Source organism: Chlorocebus sabaeus, chromosome 14, assembly GCF_047675955.1.
Source record: "Chlorocebus sabaeus isolate Y175 chromosome 14, mChlSab1.0.hap1, whole genome shotgun sequence".
NCBI lineage: Eukaryota > Metazoa > Chordata > Mammalia > Primates > Cercopithecidae > Chlorocebus > Chlorocebus sabaeus.
In genome coordinates this window covers 45,307,470-45,327,526 of record NC_132917.1, presented here as the reverse complement: position 1 = coordinate 45,327,526, position 20,057 = coordinate 45,307,470, and the positions used below count along the sequence as shown (strand labels likewise).

General features: G+C 38.3%; 1 protein-coding gene across 1 annotated transcript in view; it reads left to right on the top strand.

Moving 5' to 3' along the window:
- SRBD1 (S1 RNA binding domain 1) overlaps nucleotides 1–20,057 on the top strand; it is a 221,757-nt gene that overhangs the window by 61,688 nt on the left and 140,012 nt on the right. The window contains exons 13-14 of the mRNA XM_007970760.3: nucleotides 3,023–3,113; nucleotides 3,796–3,903. Coding sequence (XP_007968951.1) covers nucleotides 3,023–3,113; nucleotides 3,796–3,903 — 199 coding nt within the window. The remainder of the gene's footprint in view (nucleotides 1–3,022; nucleotides 3,114–3,795; nucleotides 3,904–20,057) is intronic.

The following is a 20,057-nucleotide window of genomic DNA, read 5'->3' as shown; positions in this document are numbered from 1 at the left end:
TTCTTTTTTGCATGAATTCCACTTAGGATTTGTGGAGCTGCTAGCATCTCTTTCTGGAACTCCAATTACATACGTATTATACCTTTCAGTTTCTTCTCTCCTTTTTGTTTATTTTCTGTTGATCATCTAAGTTAATTAATCCTCTATTCAGCTATGTCTGATTTGTTACTAAAACCATCTACTGAGTTCAAATGATTGGTTTTTCAGTTTTAGAATTTCCATTTGATACTTTAAAAAATGGGTTATAGCTCCCTATGAACTTTATTTCTAATTTTTTGATCTTTTAACTTCTTGTTTTATTTTCTGTTAGCATTTACTATTTTTATTTTTTTAGTTTAGATTTTCATTTCTGAAATTTTTTTTCTAATTAATTCCCAGTTTATCTCATCTAATTTCTGAGATTTTCTAAGTATGACTTATGTTATTCTTTTATATATTTAATTTTTACTGAGTCAGGGTCTTGCTCTGTTACCCAGGCTGGAGCGCAGTGGCGCGATCTCAGCTCACTGCAGCCTCTGCTTCCTGTGCTCAAGCTATCCTCCCACCTCAGCCTCATGAGTAGCTGGGACCATAGGCACGCACCACCATGCCTGTTTTTTTTTTTTTTTTTTTTGTAATTTTAGTAGAGAAGAAGTTTCGTCATGTTGCCCAGGCTGGTCTTGAAATCCTGAGCTCAAGCTATCGCCTGCCTTGGCCTTCCAAAGTGCTGGGATTACAGGCATGAGCCAGATTTACGTTACTCTTATTTTCTGTAATGTTTCTTTTTAAGAAGCTTGTTCTCATACATTAGGCACATCTTTCTGTAAGGACATTATATTACTCCTTTAAAATTTTTTTTGTTTTTAAAAAAACCATTCTATGTAGAATTTGACCATCATGCATTTCTTTTGCTTAGTTTTATACATTAGTTTGCCTGAACTTTTAGTAGAGGCTGGGTCAGGCAAACTGTTCTCACTGTATATCTTTAGAACTTTCTCTTCTGTTTTTTCCAAATCATTAACAGAAAAAATTTTGTGTGGATTGAGAGACAGTTTATACTTTCTGGAATCTGCTTCTCTGTTGCTTTCCTTTATCTGGGCTTTCTTTTTCCTTTGCTCTTACTATCTTTACTTTGCTCGGTTTGGATGTGATTACCAATTGTTTTTCCTCAGTGTGGAATTTTTTGTCTTGAAAAGTATCTTCTACTAGTTAGTTTCAAGAGTTCATAGGGATCAGTGTTTTCTAATCCTTTCAGAACTACTGGGCACCCTTTATACTGAACCTCTCTCAGTTTCAGCTGCCGTTCTCAAACTGACTGTTGTGATTTCCAGGGAAGTAGTCTTTGACATTTTTGGGATTCTCCTGTTCTCAGTTCCATCAGATATTCCATTGTTTCTTTCTGCTTCCTTCCATGCAGATACTGATGCATAGGTGTCTTGTCAGTACGTTTTTCCCACCTGCTTTTTTTGGGGGGGTTTTGTGGGGATATTTTATCTATGTTCTAGATATAGTCATGACTTTTTGTTTTTGTTATCCTTAGTTGTCTTTTTATGCTGTTCATTTTACAGCCAGTGGGAAATATATTTTATCAATTTTTTTTGTTTTTTTTTTTTTTGCATCTGTTAAAATATCATATGGACATATTTTGTTCATTACTGTGTTGCTGTGATGAATTATATTACTGGATTTTTAAAAAATGTCAAGTCACACTTTCCTTAGATTAATGGAACTTGGTTATGATTCTTTCTTTTGGGTATGTTGTTAGATCAGTTTTCAGTTATTGTATTGCTAATAGGATAATTCTTTTAAAAACGTCACAAACACATCTATATTCTTAAGCTGTTTTGGTAAGATATTTCTAATTATCTGTTTTCATAATTTAAAGTGTTGTTTATAATAGTAGATATCTTTTTAACCTGTGCTCAATCTGTAGTTATATCTTCTTTTTATTCCTAATATAATTACTGTATTTGTATCTTCTATCCTTTCTTTTACTTGATTGGTATTGCTGAAAGTATGTTTTTCTCTTAAGTGATTTGTAACTATGTTGATCTTTTCTATTGTATTTTTTCTGTTAATTTTTGCTTTAAACTGCAACATTTTCTCTCTTCTGCTTTGTTTGGGATTATTTTGCTGTTCTTTTCCTAACTTCTAAGTTAGTCTCTTAGCTCATTTTTATTCTTTTTTTTTTTTTTTTTTTTTTTTTGAGACGGAGTCTTGGTCTGTCGCCCGCGCTGGAGTGCAGTGGCCGGATCTCAGCTCACTGCAAACTCCGCCTCCCGGGTTTACGCCATTCTCCTGCCTCAGCCTCCCGAGTAGCTGGGACTACAGGCGCCCGCCACCTCGCCCGGCTAGTTTTTTGTATTTTTTAGTAGAGACGGGGTTTCACTGTGTTAGCCAGGATGGTCTCGATCTCCTGACCTCGTGATCCGCCCGTCTCGGCCTCCCAAAGTGCTGGGATTACAGGCTTGAGCCACCACGCCTGGCCGCTCATTTTTATTCTTTAGGTAGTTATCCTCAAATTTTTAAAAATACGTTTAATCAAAATAATTTTAATTATTTATTTAATTGTTAAAAATAAATATTTTTAATTAAAAATAAAATATTTTTCTGTATAATGCAATATAGAAAAGCTCATAAGTCTTAAATATGCACAAGGTAAATAAAGTCATGTATCTACAACCAAAGAAAAAGAGGTAGGATAGTATCATAACAGTGTCTGACATATACTAACAGTTCAGTTAATGTTTGCTTTTACTACTATTAATGTTAGATGTTAGTGAAAGCCATTTTTCTTTTAGATATCCTAGTATATTCTCCAATTAATAGTAGTTTTGTGTAGCAAACAGAAGCCTGTGACATTGGAAGGAGCAATACTTCAGAGTGATTAGGAAGAATCTGATTTAGTGAATATGAATAATTCAGACTCCATTTTAAAAAACAAGCCAGTCTTCTTTTCTGTTACAACTTGCTTAATAAAATCATTGATGTGTTTCACTTTGTAATTTCTTGTAAAATGGCTTATTCTTTTCATTTTTTAAAGGTCAGATACTTCACACTGATGTGGTTTACTTGCATTGTGGACAAGGCTTCCGAGAGGCAGAGAAAATAAAGAGGCTTTTGCTGAATTTCAAGTATGAAAATAAGTAATCTTTTGAATATTTCAGTGGCTCAGCCAACCAGAGATACCTTTGAAGCCCCTAATTTGGAGGGAGGGATTAAGGGAGATGCCTTTGTGAGAGAGAAGGAACCGTGTAAAACAGTGCTGGGGCAAAATTGCTGGAGAACTCTGCATGTGGAGACTTGAGAAACACTGCACCCTTCCTTTGCCACCTTCACAAATAAAGGAGGTAATATGGGCAGATGTGAGCAGTTCATTCTTCTGTTCCAGTTTTCTGCCTCCCTTCCTCCCTCCCTTCTTTCCATCTGAGGAATAGATGTGGTTGTAGTTAGAAGTTTCAGAAATTGACAATGTATTATATAATTTAATCATAGTATTTTACTGTGGCTTAGATGGCTGCAGAGTTGACTTACCCATGTCTAATTTTGGTTCCTTCTCGATGCGAAGAAAGCTGACTTTTTTGAGATAGTGTGACAGTAAAATACTTCTTTGCTGCCTCCTATACCAAATGCAGGGCAGTGTCTTTTATTCTATATAAGTCTCTGTTTTTCTTGTGCAACAGTGGACAGGTTGCTTGTATATATGAGAGAATAAGAACATCATATAATAGTATTTGTGCATTCTGTACATTTTCTCTGGTTGTTTTCAAAGCATGCCTGGAAATTCAGTTTGTCATTCTGTTTCTTGACTTGAAGCTGCAGCACAGTGGTGATTGGAAATGGAACTGCCTGCCGAGAAACAGAAGCTTACTTTGCTGACCTGATAATGAAGAATTATTTTGCACCACTGGATGTTGTTTACTGGTAAGGCTGTTACGTATGTCTCTTTTCTTGGAGAAGCATGGGAACTTTAAAGTTCGTTTTGTGATGAATCCTCCCTTCTCTTTTTAAGATGTACTTCTTCTTTGCCCTCCAGATCACCTCTTGGTGTTCATGAGAAGTTTGCAGGATAATGTAAAGTGTCTGAGTCTTGGAGACATTTGAGATAGGAATGATTAGAGCAGGACAGAGTCCAGAAACTTTTTACAGAAGCAGCACATTAGGGCTCAGTTTCATCGGATTTTCTAGGCTATACATTGTGTGAGGGTTCTAGTTAACTATTGAATAATAAGTAGAATGATGTACCAGGCAGGCTAGCAGCTAGTAGACTGTGAATAACTTAGCCCTCTTCTCCCAAAGCTTTGAAGCCTATGAATCATTACCCTTCAGAACTGAAAGCCAAGGTAAGTATTATGAATTAAAAAGTATTTCCAGTATTCTTTCCTCATTTATCCCTTGGTCACAAACTTTTATTTCATATAGCCATACAGATAACTTGTGAATAGCTTTGGATTAGAGACCCAATTTCTCTAGTCTTGTCCCTGCATCTGTAGTAGTTCTGCTTTCTTTCACCATTGTTTCCCTACTTGCTCTTTGGATCTCAATAGTCATGTCTACCTTTTCCAAACTATAGTAGAATATTAAGTCCTAAAGGATTTAATTCTAGGAGAGAGGGTAGTTATAATGGCTGATATTTAACAGAAAGTGCTCAAGAGCTATCTCCCACTGCTAGTGAGAAAACTAATAACTAAAAGAATAGTCGACTGATGAGTAGGTGGCTGATAGGATCAACAAACTAACAGAAAGTAAAACCTAACACAGGAAGAATTCTAGGATTTGTGTAAGTAGGCCAAAAGGGAAGGGCCAGGCAGTTAGTATAGTCGAGAGTGCCAAGAGTGTAGTCAGAGTCAGTCAGAAAAACAAACTCAGGGTAACAAGGGGAGTAAGAGAAGGTCAGGAACAAACTATAGTTGCCATGGGATCATGATTCAAGAAGGAAACAGATTGAAACATCCACTGCAGAATTTTTCCCTCTTTCTCTTGTTGTAATTTATTTTTATTTTTTATTATTTATTTTATTTTTTATTTTTCATTTTTTTTGAGACGGAGTCTTGCTCTGTCCCCCAGCCTGGAGTGCAGTGGCCGGATCTGAGCTCACTGCAAGCTCCACCTCCCAGGTTCACGCCATTGTCCTGCCTCAGCCTCCCGAGTAGCTGGGACTACAGGCGCCCGCCACCATGCCCGGCTAGTTTTTTGTATTTTTCAGTAGAGACGGGGTTTCACTGCGTTAGCTAGGATGGTCTCGATCTCCTGACCTTGTGATCCGCCCGTCTTGGCCTCCCAAAGTGCTGGGATTACAGGCTTGAGCCACCGCGCCCGGCCTCTCTTGTTGTAAGTTAAGTTGGCCTGGGAAATACTGTGGTTCTTCCCTATTCTGGGAACTGCAAATGTGCACCCAGTCCTTTTGAGAAACTAATACAAGCACTGATGTAGCTGGTTCAGTTTATTTCAGGTACCTTCTCTGATTTTTTTTTTAACCCGTTCACGTTAATTTCATGTAAATATCTTGCATACATTTGTAGTGGTTGTAAGTACAACTTTCAAATCATAAAAAATATTAAGTAGTGAAGATGTCTTCAGTTTTTTCTGCATTTGCTTATAGAATATCCCTTTATTGAACTTTAGGCAGTATGTAGTATTAGAAAGGGAAGGATGAACTGTGGGGTCAGGCAAATCTGGGTTCATCTTTTGTTTTAATCATTTACTAGTTAGGCAGGTTTTGAAGAGTTACTTAGCCTTTCTTAGCTTCACTTTCCTTCATTTTTAAAATGGGGAAAAGAATATCTACCTTACAGGTTTTTTAACAGTATTAAAAGTGAGATAACAAATTACAACAAAACACTAAGGCTTTAATAAACAGTATGTTTTTTTATGAGTGTTTGTTTATATATGTACTTTTATTACAAATATGAATTATATGTATTTAAAAGTGCAGTGAAATTAGAGGCAGTATTTTCTTATGCAAATTAATAAACCTACATAAAGTTCATTTTCACCTTGATGCAATAAGGATGATAGTAAAATCTATCACTGGATAGTAATAATGTCTATCACACTTTTGTAAAATAATAAACTATGTATCATGGTATCATCAGATGTTCAGTCTTATTAATGGATATGAATTAGATGCCGTTTTAGTTGAGCCTCACAACAGGTGCTGTGGTATGATGTGAAGTATGTGGGCTATAGAGACAGACCTAGGTTCAGGCCTGCCACCTACTGCCTCTGATTAGCCATATATTTTTAATCCTCTGTTAGCTTTAGCATCTTCTTCTGTGGAAATGTTACTTACCTGTTAGCACCATTGACCATTGTGAAGATTTAAAATGGAATGTGTTATGTATCTCCTATTTTTAAGGCTGTTTTTAGTAAATATGTTAAGTGTGGGCTAATCTTTGACATTAGGGAGACCCCATTAATATATTAAAATAATTTCTTTTTTTTTTGAGATGGAGTCTCGCTCTGTCACCCAGGCGGGAGTGCAGTGGCACGATCTCGGCTCACTGCAAGCTCTGTCTCCTAGGTTTACGCCATTCTCCTGCCTCAGCCTCCCGAGTAGCTGGGACTACAGGCGCCCGCCACCACGCCTGGCTAATTTTTTATAGTTTTTAGTAGAGACGGGTTTTCACCGTGTTAGCCAGGATCTTTCGTCCCTTCTTTGCACTTTTATGAATATAGTCTCCATTAGGCATTTTCTTTCAGAAGAGCCCCATTTTGTTGCAATTTAAGACTTGCTTTGGATGGTAGTCTTTCTCCTATAATCTGTTTTCTCCTTTCTGCTATAATTATATGGGGTTTTAAAATCTACCCGTGTGATAAATTATAGTAGCTATTTTCTACAGTTGAACCAATTTTGCAGTTCTGATTTAACTCTACTTATAGTGTATTAGTCTTTTAAAGTACTTTTTGCATTTCTTTGCTAATATTATGTGCTTTTGAAGTTTTTAAATGACGCAAATATCTAATTGGAATTTGTAGCAAGTGCTTTAGAAAAATCAGCTGGTTAATTTCATTTTATTATCATTTTGCCAATTCAAAGTGCCTATTTGAGAAAAGTATGTTTTCTCATCTTAACACTTTGAAGTTATATTGAAATTGAAATCTCTAGGCTTTCTCTGGCAGTCATTTTTAATACCTTCTGAACAGATAATCTGATAGGTATTTCTATAATCTTGTCAGCCACTCATCCTGAAAAACCTTTTCCAGCCATATCTACCAGCACATTTCCTCTTATCTGTTCCTTCCAACACTCTTTGCCTCAACATGCTACCATAGGTTAACAAATGCCATGCATAAACCCCATGAAACCTGACCCATTCATCTATCTTTTCTCTCATTTATTTCTCTCCCTACCCTTAAAATACCTTACGAATCATGATACTTACATGTATTATGGGGCAAGCCATCCAAAGCTACAAATTCTAATTACCAAAGGAGCAAAAAGTTAAACTGGGGTACAGTTGCGGAATATAACCTTGCTAAGTCTCAGTTATCGCATACTGAGTTGTGATAGTTGAAGTTGAAATGTTCATGAAAAAATGAAAGTTGAAAATGTTCATGAAAAATTCTACAGTTTTATGGGTCATTTGTTAAAAGTATATGCTAGAATGGTTTGCAATTTTCAATCTTTTGACATATAGTAGGCACTTATTTTGCTTTTGTAGTTATACATTAGTTTGTATTTTTTAGATTCATACATAGTGGAATCATACAGTATATAATCTTTTGCTAGCTTCTTCCATGGAGCATGATTATTTTGAGATTTCATCCTCGTTGTTGCAGAAACCAGTGGTTCTTTTTATTACCGAACAGTATTCATTGTTTGGCTGTATCACAATTATTCAATCACCTGTTGATGGATATTAAAGTTGTTGCTAGTTTTTTGCTACTACCAGTAAAGCAGCATGAACATTCGTTTACAAGTCTGTATGGATATATGCTGTCATTTCTCTTAGGTAAATAACTAGGTGTGGAAAGTCTGTGTTGTGTGGTGTATGGTATATGTTTAACTTAAGAAACTGTCAAGCTTTTTCCCAAGATGGTTGTACTATCTTACTTTCCCACCAGCAGTGTATCAGAATTCTAGTAGTGGCAGTGGCGGCCCATCTGGAGCAGCTGCTGGGAAGACACCGGCTGTAGCAGGGAAGTTGTGGCTGGGATTGCATGCTCTGTAGGTGATGGGAGCCCCACCTCCTACCAGGTTAGTGAGGCAGAAGTCCCATGCTCCTGGGTGCAGTTGCAGCTGCCCAGCTGCAGCTCTGGACCTGAGTATCCCTGTGCTCTCAGAGGCCTGTGTTGCCCCTGCAGGCTTGGAAGTGCCTGCTCCAGCTCCCTGGTCTCTCCCTGCTCCCAGCACCTGCTCCAGTACAGAGCAAAGTTGAGGCTGAGCCTGGGCACTGTTGTGACCTGGACAGGTGTGCATGCACTCGGAGCAGTGCTGACACCAGCCCCTCCTGCCTCAGCCTGTTCAGGACTTTGGGCACCAACAAACACAGGAGTGAGGCTGGGGTGGGGTGATGGCTAAGGGCAGCTTGGCACAGGCCTACAGGTGTCTCCTGGCACAAACAGCCCAGGCACCGTGGATGCATGTTGATGGTGGGAGGCAGACATTCCTGGGCGGCAAGGGGCAGGTCTCAGTGAAACCCCGACCTCCAAGCCAGGGCCTACATGAAGCCTGGAGGCCGGGCTATCATTTCTGGGTGGAGTCTGTGGCCTGGAGTGAGAACTTACGGTACTTTTTCCAGTGCCCGTGGCCACCCATGGACCAATCAGCATGCATTTCCTCACTTCTGAGCCCATAAAAACCCTGGACTCAGCCAGACTGACACAGATGTTGGGACTACCAGCTGTGGGAAGGAGCTACCCACTTTGGGTCTGCTCTCTGCTGAGAGCTGGACACTGTCAGGAGACCTGCCTGCAGAGTGGGGCTACCCACTGCTCATCTTCTCTCCACTGAGAGCTGGACGCTCATTGGGATAACCTGCCTGCAGAAAGGGGCTTCCCACTGTGGGTCTCCTCTCTGCTGAGAGCTAGATACTCATTGGGACAACCTGCCTGCAGAAAGGGTCTATCCACTTTGGGTCTTCTGAGAGCTGTTCTGTCACTCAATGAAGTTCCTCTACGCCTTGTTCACCCTCCAGTTGTCCACATACTTCATTCTTCTTGGACATGGGACAAGAACTCTGGTCCCACCAAATGGTGGATCTGAAAGAACTGTAACACAAACAGGGCTGAAACATGCCCTCCTGCCTGCCATGTTGCAGACCTTGAGAAGGAGAAAAGAGCTAGCTGCAACCCTTTGGGGAGCCCAGACCTAGGTGCTCCCTCAGCCAGGGCTATGACACCCTCTTTGGGACTCTGTGGTTCCTGGCGTCTCCCACCTTCCAAGCACCACTGCGTTCCCCTTGTCCAGATGTGGGTGTCTGCAGTGGTTGTTGTGTGCGATACATCTCGTCCAGCCACAGCCTTGCATGGCACCACCTGCCCTGCCACAGCTGGCACACCTACCTGTGCACAGTGGCCGGACCCTCTGTTCACTCACACACTGCTCACCACACTACGCCTGGCTCACCCTTGGCAGGGTGAGATCTGGGCGTGTAGCACCAGCCAAGCACAGCCTGCCAGCTTGAGTGAGTGGAATGAGTCCAGGGAGCTTGAGCAAAACTCGGACAAAGGCGCCACTGGCCACAGAGGTATCTGGCTGGAAAAGTGACACCCTAAGGATTCCGTAACACTAGTTTCTCCATATCCTCAATGGAATTATGAAGTTATGGTCAGTGCTTGGTACGGTCAGCCTTTTAAATTTAGCTGCCCTAGTGGATATGTAGTGATATCTCATTGTGGTTTTAATCTGCATTTTCCTAGTGATTAATGATCATGAGCATCTTCATTTGCTTATTTGCCATCCATGTATCTTCTTTGGTGAGGTATCTGTTCAAATCTTCCCATTTAAAAAAATGGATTGTTTTCCTTGTGATTATTGAATAAGCATTTTTTGTTTATTCTGAATTAAGCCCTTTGTCAGGTGTATGTTTTGTAAACATTTTTTCCCAGTCTGTGGCTTTTCACTTTTTTTTAAACAGGATCTTTTGAATAGCAAAAATTTTAGTTTTGAGAAAGTCCAATTTATCAATTTTTTGGTATAGTTTTTGCTTTTTATTTTTATTTTTATTTTTATTTTTATATATTTTTTTGAGACGGAGTCTTGCTCTGTCGCCCAGGCTGGAGTGCAGTGGCCGGATCTCAGCTCACTGCAAGCTCCGCCTCCCGGGTTCACGCCATTCTCCTGCCTCAGCCTCCCGAGTAGCTGGGACTACAGGCACCCGCCACCTCGCCCGGCTAGTTTTTTGTATTTTTTAGTAGAGACGGGGTTTCACCGTGTTAACCAGGATGGTCTCGATCTCTTGACCTCGTGATCCGCCCGTCTCGGCCTCCCAAAGTGCTGGGATTACAGGCTTGAGCCACCGCGCCCGGCCTTTAAAGAAATTTTGGGCCGGGCGTGGTGGCTCAAGCCTATAATCTCAGCACTTTGGGAGGTCGAGATGGGTGGATCACGAGGTCAGGAGATCGAGACCATCCTGGCGAACATGGTGAAACCCCGTCTCTACTAAAAAAAAAATACAAAAAACTAGCCGGGCGAGGCATCTGTAGTCCCAGCTACTCGAGAGGCTGAGGCAGGACAATGGCGTAAACCCGGGAGGCGGAGCTTGCAGTGAGCTGAGATCCGGCCACTGCACTCCAGCCCGGGCAACAGAGCGAGACTCTGTCTCAAAAAAAAAAAAAAAAGAAATTTTGGCAAAATCAAGGTTACTATGATTTTCTCCTAGAAAATCATAGAAGTTTTATAGTTTTAACTCATTAAGTCTGTAATTTAATTTTTGGAGAACTGACATCTATTCAATTTTTTTTTTATTTTTTTTAAAGATGGAATCTCACTCTGTCGCCCCAGGCTGGAGTGCAGTGGCACAATCTCGGCTTGCTGCAGCTTCCGCCTCCTGGGTTCAAGTGATTCTCCTGCCTCAGTCTCCTGAGTAGCTGGGATTACAGGCGCCTGCCACCATACCCAGCTATTTTTTGTATTTTTAGTACAGACAGGGTTTCACTATGTTGGTCAGGCTGGTCTCAAACTCCTGACCTCATGATCCGCCTGCCATGGCCTCCCAAAGTGCTGGGATTACAGATGTGAGCTACCACACTTGGCCCATTTAATTTTAGTTTTATTTTTCATCTAGAAGTTCTGTGTTTTTCATATCTGCTTGATGATTCCTACAGTTTTTTCCTGGCTATAATTTTCAAGCCTGTCTTTTTTTTAAACCTTTGATTTTTAAATCTTTGATTTAATTTATAATCTGTGTGATAATTCTAGAATCCTTGGAAGTTTATTTCTGCTATATGCTGTAATTGCTGGTTCTGCTTTGTGATGCTTTCTTTCCTTTTTTGTTCAGTTTTTATGGTGAACTTTTTCTTTTGATGGAACTTTGTGGGAATTCATTTAGGCCTGCATTGATGGTAAGTTGCTTCAAAGAGGGTTTGCATTTGTTTCTGCTGCACTCCCTTAGATACTCCCAGGTTGGGATCACTTAAATTAAATTCTCGACTTGAGTTTTTTTCTGACTACCCAGGTAGTGTGAATTTAGGCTGCAGACCAGACAGATGGCTTATGGTTCCATATTCTCATCAGCAATTCCCCCCTTCATCAGCCTGTGACTGAGTTTGAGATAGTCCATTTTCGTTGTGATCCCCTGGGGGTAGAGTATAATGAGTTATATTTCTGTTTTATTCTTATATTGAGGGCTTAACCTAACTCTGGAGTCCTAGCTTTACATGTGTGAGAGTAGGTAGGGGATCTTTTGTTAACATCTATATCTTAGGTGGATCCTGGGTTTTGTATTTTGTTCTTCTGGTTCTGTGAAGCTCTGTGAGGCCATGAAACTTGAAAATAAAACACACTTCGTTCAGCAGATGGCCTCAGCTGAAAGTCAGCTTTGGAAATCAAGGTTCTCACATATACTTCATTTTTTTTTTATAGCAAAAAAATTTCTTTCTTGCTAACTCACGCATCTCTTTAAGAAGATAGGTCTAGTATTTTAGTTGTTTTCAGTAAAAGGTGAATCCAAGTAGCTAATTTCTCGTATTGGTTTTGTATTTTAAATTTTCTTAAAATGTAAAATTTGCTATTTTCAGACACCAAAGACAGACCATAAAGAAAAGTAGATAAAGATCTTTTAAATCATCTAAATTTACACTTTTGAGTTAAGAATTACTTGTTTCTTTTAGTTCTTTCCTCAGGATATCTATGCCTGAGGAAACATGTACATGATACAGCCTTCATCCTCTGACAATTTAATATTCTTTTTTTTAAAAGGATGCTTAAGAGGGAGATCTTGAAAAGTCCAGAAAAATGCCAAGAGGAAAATAAAAATCACTGGTACTCTCACTACTTGGTACTCTCACTACTCAGAGAATCATATTAATGTTATTATATATTTTCTTGTAGTTATTTTACCTATGCATGCATTTATTCAGCAAATATTTATCACCTATAAATGTCAGATTGAATGAGATAGACTCAGTAAGGTACAAGAAGAGAACAACTTTTTCTTTACTACCTCCTCTCTTTATTCAACTCATGTTTGGATGAACTCATGTTCATTCCTGGCTGAAATAATGGACAGGTCTCATAGCCTTTTCAGTCTCTCTTAGTTATTAGCATAGTCTCATTTCAGCAGTTGAAATATCTTCTCTAGTGCAATAATCAGAGCTCCAAACTTGAGATAAGTTCAATTAAATGTCAGGCCTGTTTCACTCTGGGAGATGCTACTTCACTGTCGGGATTTGCAGGTAGTTTATTGGGATTTGTAGTTAGTGTCTTCTCTCTTTTCCTCTTTGTTATTCTTATTTTCCCTAACTCACTAGCTGAATTTTTGATCCCTCTAAGTTTAGTCCTCAGAGTTGAGTAGAATGGGGAAAAAGAGCATGGTCTTAGGAAGTAGGACCAGTTGCATTCTAGCTTAAGGCCCTTTAAGGCCCTCTGGGTGGCCGAAATACAATTGCTGATGCTTCCTTTCATGGGGTGTTATGAAGAATTTTTCTGTTTTTGTTTTCTGAGACTTCCCCTGCAAGGAAGCTGTGATGTAGCTGATATCTTCTTTGGTTGACTGGTTCCTGCTTTCCTTCTTTAGCCCTGGGCTTCAGACCAGCCATTCTCATCTGAGTTACTTCGCTGCTCAGTCCTCTTGGACAGAATCTGTTGAAAGCCTACCATACACTTCCTCCTGCAGGCCCATTTGGCTCATACCTCCTTGCCTGCTCTCCAGTGGCAACTTATCCTTAGCACAGCTGTCTCCCTTTTTAATTTTCTCTCTCTCTCATACCTTGTGCTTGCTACGTATTCTCTTTCTTACCCATCCTTGCCTTCCTCTCATACTTTTCTGTGCCCTCAGAGGTAGCTCTTCCTTTTCATTTTTCTAAGGCATGTTTAGCACTCCATACTCTGGGAGCATATGTGAAGCTCACGAAGTGTTCCCAGTAAAGCACCTTCCACTTGGCATGTGATGGATAAGATATTCTTCTATGTGAAATGTTGACAGAGCAGGAAAAATAACATAGCATCCCAGTCATCTTCCCAAAGAATTTTTTTCTCTCGAACCTAACTCTTGTCCCTCCCCCCAAACACATCCATTTTATAGGACACAGATGGATGATTGCTGTTGTTGACAAAACAGGCCTTTGATGCTTTAGCTAGAACAAAAACATCCCATTACTCCTGTTTCCATCATCCAGTCAGCAGAGTATCCCTCAGAACCAAGACTATGTGACAGGCACAGTATTGTGTGCTGGGAACGAGAGCAGTATAGGTAAAGTCCCTACCCCTCTTAAAGTTTGCATTCCAATGGAGAAAACAGAGAAAAAGATAAGTGTGTGTGTATTTTTATATATGTCAGTTGGTGAAAAATTCTATATCGAGAATTAAAAGCAAGGTAAGGCGATAGTGACAAGATGTACAATTTTTAGATAAGTATAGTTATAACCGATATTCTTGGTATATGAGACACATTTTAAGAAGCCTCCAGTGCTGAAGTACAGTGTGATGAATTTGTGTCCTCCTTTATCCTACTATCCAGATTCATGTTCTCTTTATCCTCATTTTTCTGTGTCGTATAAGCCTGTGTTTTTCAGATTGTAACTTGTAACCCATTGATGAAATGTGAAGTCCATTTAGTGCGTCTCAACCAGCATTTTTAAAAAGTTAAATAGAAAAGAATAGGAAATAAAGGGCATTTCGTGTAGTAAGCTAAGTATTGCCTCATGAATATTTGTTTTCGTTACATATATGTATTGTGTACTGGGTTGTGATGTATTTCTTATGGTTGATCATAAAAGTTTGAGGAACATTGTTCTATGAAATTACAGTTTTCAGCCTTTAAAAATGCAAAGTTAACAGAGAAGATTGGCCTGCAAGAGTCTTTAATTAAAGTTAGAAAGCTTTTAGAAATAAAATTCAGACTACCGTATACAATTGCAAAAGATCCTCTGAAGGAAAGTAAATAGAGGGATGGTTCTCAGAACACATTGGGATATGTAAGCTGGACAGATGTGCTCTTCCAGTAAAATAATGAGCCATGATCCTTACCATATTCCTTGGAAAAAAGTTAAATTAATGAATAGAATTTTCCCAATCTCAATTAAAATTCCTCATGTCAAAGAAAACTTTCCAAATACTTTAGTTATTAACACGTTAAAACTTTATTATAATCTTATTTCAAGGGAAAAGGCTTCTAATAGGCCAATTCAGAGATGCACTCTTTGTAACAAAATTTTATGGAAAAGAGAACATAATTCCAGTAGAGAAAAACACAAATAAAAATGTTTGGGTGATTGGTTTGCTAGATCAAGTCTTCTACTTACTAGAGTATGTCAGAAAATAAATGCTTAAGTATTCTATCAAGTGTGTTTTTTTCCCCTAGAATTAAAAAAAGAAAGGAACCTTTCTTGTATGAGTTATGTCATTCATACAAGAAAGGTTCTTTGCCAAACCAAGTTTGGAACAATTTGTTTTACATTTATGTATTTTTCTTAATTTTTTGATGTCTACTAGTAACTAGTATCTGATTTAGCTCATATATTTAATTGCATTATGTAATATGCAAATATTCTATTGTGTTCTCAGTAGAACACATTGACTTCCAGGGGCTTTGCCACCAGAAAAAGATTAGGAACTAAAAGTAAATTAATTTGGCCAGGCGCGGTGGCGCACGCCTGTAATCCCAGCACTTTGGGAGGCCGAGGCGGGTGGATCACGAGGTCAGGAGATCGAGACCATCCTGGCGAACATGGTGAAACCCCGTCTCTACTGAAAATACAAAAAATTAGCCGGGGGTGGTGGCAGCGCCTGTAATCCCAGCTACTCGGGAGGCTGAGGCAGGAGAATGGCGTGAACCCGGGAGGCCGAGCTTGCAGTGAGCCAAGATCGCGCCACTGCACTCCAGCCTAGGCGACAGAGCGAGACTCCATCTCAAAGAAAAAAAAAAAAAGGTAAATTAATTTGTATGTATTGACTGCATACTCCCTGCCAGGTGTGGATTTTACAAGGACATATACAAAGCTGAAAGAAGTGTAAGTAACCAAGAATGTATGTAAGAGGGAAGTTACTGATCTGTTAAAAATAGTTCTGGAAGACCAAAACTTAAGAACCGAATTCCTCCTTTACCTGCTTCCCCCCATGTATAGCATAAAAGTCTTTTAATGATTATCTTTGGGTAAAGAGAGTTCGAAAAGAAATCTCATTGCTTGTAGATAATATCATAATCCTAATCAGTGGATAAAAGAGTAGACTTGTTCAACTTCTCTTTTGATTTGTGAGATAGGATGATTTGGGGGGCTGAAAAGACGAATAAGTATCAATAAAAGAAAACTAAAATATAATTAAAATAAGAAGATATTAAGAGATCTTCTGTTTCTTATTTTATCTTCTGGCCCAGATGAAACATTTTCTGGAGTTCTGGGTGGACTTGTACATAAAATTTTGATACCACTGTTGGTAATTGTTGAGAAATTGTAGAAGCTTGGAGATGAACCAATGTTATTTTGATTTTCCAGAGGGAAAATAAAGTAGGTTATATAGATGACTTAGTGTAACGTTGAACAGGCAAGATTATTATTAAATTATGAAAGAATGGTTTATGAGCACTTAGGAAGGGACAATAGAACAATAATCATTGGACATCACCACGCGTTTCTTACAAATACAACATTTTGGTCTTAACCTATTTCATTTTCTGTTAGGAAAATTAGACTGGTAGAAACATCTGGACCTCAGCATAGCTATTGATAGTCTCTTAGTACCCTTATGGACGAACTGGAGATTTGGTTATATGGCTCCCAAAAAGATGTTGATTAGCTAATGTTTTGATGTCTGGTTTGAGATCTCTAGTGTTGTGCCACAAACATTGTATTAGCTAACATTTTAGTCAATAATTCAGTCAAGGTTTGGAGACACGCTTTTCAAATTTGTGGACATTGAGGTGTGTTAGAATCAGGACCAAAAAAGTTTTTGAAAGACTTGAGTGTTTGGACCTAATCTAACAATATGAATTTTAATAAGGATAAATTAATTTTGTGATGCTAGGGGAAATTTTTGGTAGAGATTTTTGGATGATTTCTAGGGTTTCTTTTTACTCTGTGGGTGACTATCAGAATAATGTGCAGCAGATCTCCCCTGTCCTGAACCACCTGGACCTTTTTCTTTTGCTTTGGTGTAAAGAAACTTACTTTCCAAAAAATCACTAAGCTTAACTATATAACTTAAAGTCTATCTAGCTATGTAAAGTTCATAATGTTATGAAGTTAATACTGCTTTATATGGAGGAAAAGATGTGGTTGGTGTTATTAATTTCTCACTAGTGCTGTATTTTCCATTTCACATGTGGAATTTGAAATCAGGATTTTTGTATTTAAATATCCTGTCTCCTCCATATGCAGTTTTCTAGGAATGATAAAAACCATATATCATCCTTGGAACTTGGGATAGCCTAAATTATTTTCTGGATATTAAAACTAATATCCAGATTATCATGCCTAATGACAAGTTAAGGTGCTGTGTTATTTAAATTTCTCGTTTCTTTCTACAGTGATGGCTTGAGATGATGTACTGTGACATTCTAGAACTTTGTTGCCTTTTTTCTCTTGATACTCATCTCCATTTCTGTGACTATTATAAACACTGAGCTCTTGTTTATAGGGTTTCCTTTCTAGGATGTTTGTGATATAAGGTAAATTACAAAGTAAAACTGTTTTACAATCAATGCAATTTATGTTCATTTTGTTGAAAGGCAGAATGTTTTTAAAAATACATATTTAAATAGACCATTTCAGTGAAGTATGTTGGGAAAGGAGACATAAGGAATGAATAGTTTGGGTGTGTGTATATGTACATGTGTGTATGGTTTTAAAATACTATTTGGATTTGAATTCAGTTTGACCGTTTTTGATCAAAATAAAACGTTTCACCAGTTTGTAACCCATGTGTTTTTGTGTTCCTAAGTCCAATTTAAATATCTGCAGGAGTTACCCCACCCCCTCACTGTAGCCCCTCTTGCAGATTTTTGTTTATTGACTTAAATTAGAATTGGCCTAAAGCCCAGTGATGGTCATTTCTTGTCTTAAGGTTTTTGGTTACAAATCTGCTTTTGTTGCCAGATCCAATAAAGATTCCTGATTGTTTTTGTTAGTTTTATTATAAGTTCTTGCCAAAGATACAATGTATTATAACCAAAACAGATGTCCTGTTTAGACAAGTATATTTAGGCTCTAACAGAACCTAAAATGTAAATTAAACATGTTCAGCATTAATGTAACAGTTGATGAACTTTGGGATTTTATCAGTGTTTTTGATAACCTTTAGAATTGGAGGAAACAATGCCTAACTTTGAGCAATTGTTTTACATATTTTCTCTGTCTAATCTCAGTTTGCGTATGTACAGTTTTACACTCCTAGATACTCCTCCAAACTGACATTTTACTGCCATTTTGAAAATAGAGTGGAATTCACCAATTTCCTGTATACAGTTTTGTTCTTAAAGAGCATACATCAGATGAACAGTATTTTCTGTTAGAGACTTCAGTTGAGTAGAAAAGGATAGTTTCTAAGACTTTAATGCTTGTGAATAGGTAGATGAAATAATTATGCATAGACCCTCTTATTAATGCTGTTCTTGGTGAAGTTAGGAACCATATTAGGGTTGTAGTGCCCATCCTTTAAGACTTTCAGTAACCATCTCTGTGGATAGGGTCCAGTGCAGTCTTAATTTCTGCTGAATTCTGTGTTTTGGTGAACAACAGGTATGTAGTGAATTCAAGATGAATGTATTTCTATTAAGCAGTGTTAGCTCTTTTTTTTCTATCATAGTTTCTAGGGTAAATTAGATGTGTGAGGAATAAGACTATATTATCAATGGTTACCACTGGAACCATTTTTATTTTAAGATTGTTGACTCTTTGGCCTATTCTTATCCATATTTTCTTCTTTTCTTTGGGATTAAACAGCTTACTGTTTTGCCTCACCTTTGGCCAACACGTTTTAAAAAATGTATTCAATTTCTTATTGAGGGAATATCTAGGTTTTTTCTTAAAATGAGTTATGAAGAATTATTATGGTTCTCTCTCTCATTTTAGTTGCATTAGTTGAATTCAAAATTACTGAAATCCTTTGTTGAGATCTTTTTCTTTTGATTGTATAGGACTTGGAGATTCGGGGGCCAGAAATTGATAGTTGAAAATAGTAGTTCTTTAATTCACCTTATTTGTGTTTTATATATTTTTTGACTGGGTTGGGGATCGGTATACCTTTTGATTCTAGTGTATTTTATGTGGCTAAATCTTTGTATTATGCTCTCCTAACTTAATGAAATACCTCTTTTAAATTCCCCACATCCGTACATTTCTAAGGTTACGCCCAGTTTAATTCCCATTACTTTTCTGCTTCATAGCACTTGCATTTTGAAGGAACCCTAACATTTGGGTTCACATTATGATAATTAGGTTTCAAGGGCATGAGGGATTAAAGATATCTCAGGTCTAGTTGCAGAATAAAGTTCAGAAGCACTTTTAAAACTTGCCTGATTGGTGGGTAGAGGTGCTTTTATTTATTCTCTACTCATGCAGCATTAATCCCTATTTCATCAGGTACCTACAGTGCTGTAATTCTAGACATGACCTTGGGTCTTGATTTACTTCAGCTCCGTTTTCTTTATTAATGTGCCATGAAAGAGGTACATGAAAGATAGCCAACATCAAAGCACCTTTTAAAGTAAATTGGTTGATAGGAATTCCCTGGTATTTAACACTGTCTGTCAAATGTTTCAGCTGGTTTGCATCCTTTTACAAGCTATTGCTTGCTGCACTAAAAGAAATTTAAAGGAGTTGTTTTAAGTCTTGGGGTTGTGGCGGGGAGGGTGGTTGTGATGGTGGTGATGGTGGTGATGGCAGCGACATGGCACAAGTTAGCCAGAGAAGAGAGTAAATGAGAGTAAATGTTCTTTTTCAGCTGTGCCCCTCCCAAGATTGTTTTGTGTTTTTCTTTGGGTTAGGGAGTCTTTAATATAGTGCTTATGATTAGGAGGAGGAGGCACTCATCTTGGTTATCAGAAGACTGAAGAGGGTGGCCAAAGTCATCAAACTTTTGTGAAAGGAAGAATTAAAGGCAGTGTCTGTATCTTATTCAGAGATTGTTCAATCAGTTTAACTTCCAGCCTGTTTATTCCTTATTGAGTCATATGAGAAGAAGCTGTAAAGTGGGAAACTGAGTCTGAAGAAAGAACAAAGGAAACAGGACTCAGAGAAGTCTTGCCATATGTATTATGGAATGTGTATTTTCCTGTAAACATGTTTTAGAGGCTGTTGTCTCTGTTCTAGGCTGAATATATGGGGGTAGAACTTCTTACAGCTAAGTTTTGAAACCCTGGTTACTTCTTTGTTTCACAAATACTAGTTGACTGTTTCTTCTTACTTAAGAAAAAAATATTTAAAGGCATTTTATTTTCTGGATTGTCACCATGATTGTCTTTGGATCTATTCCTATC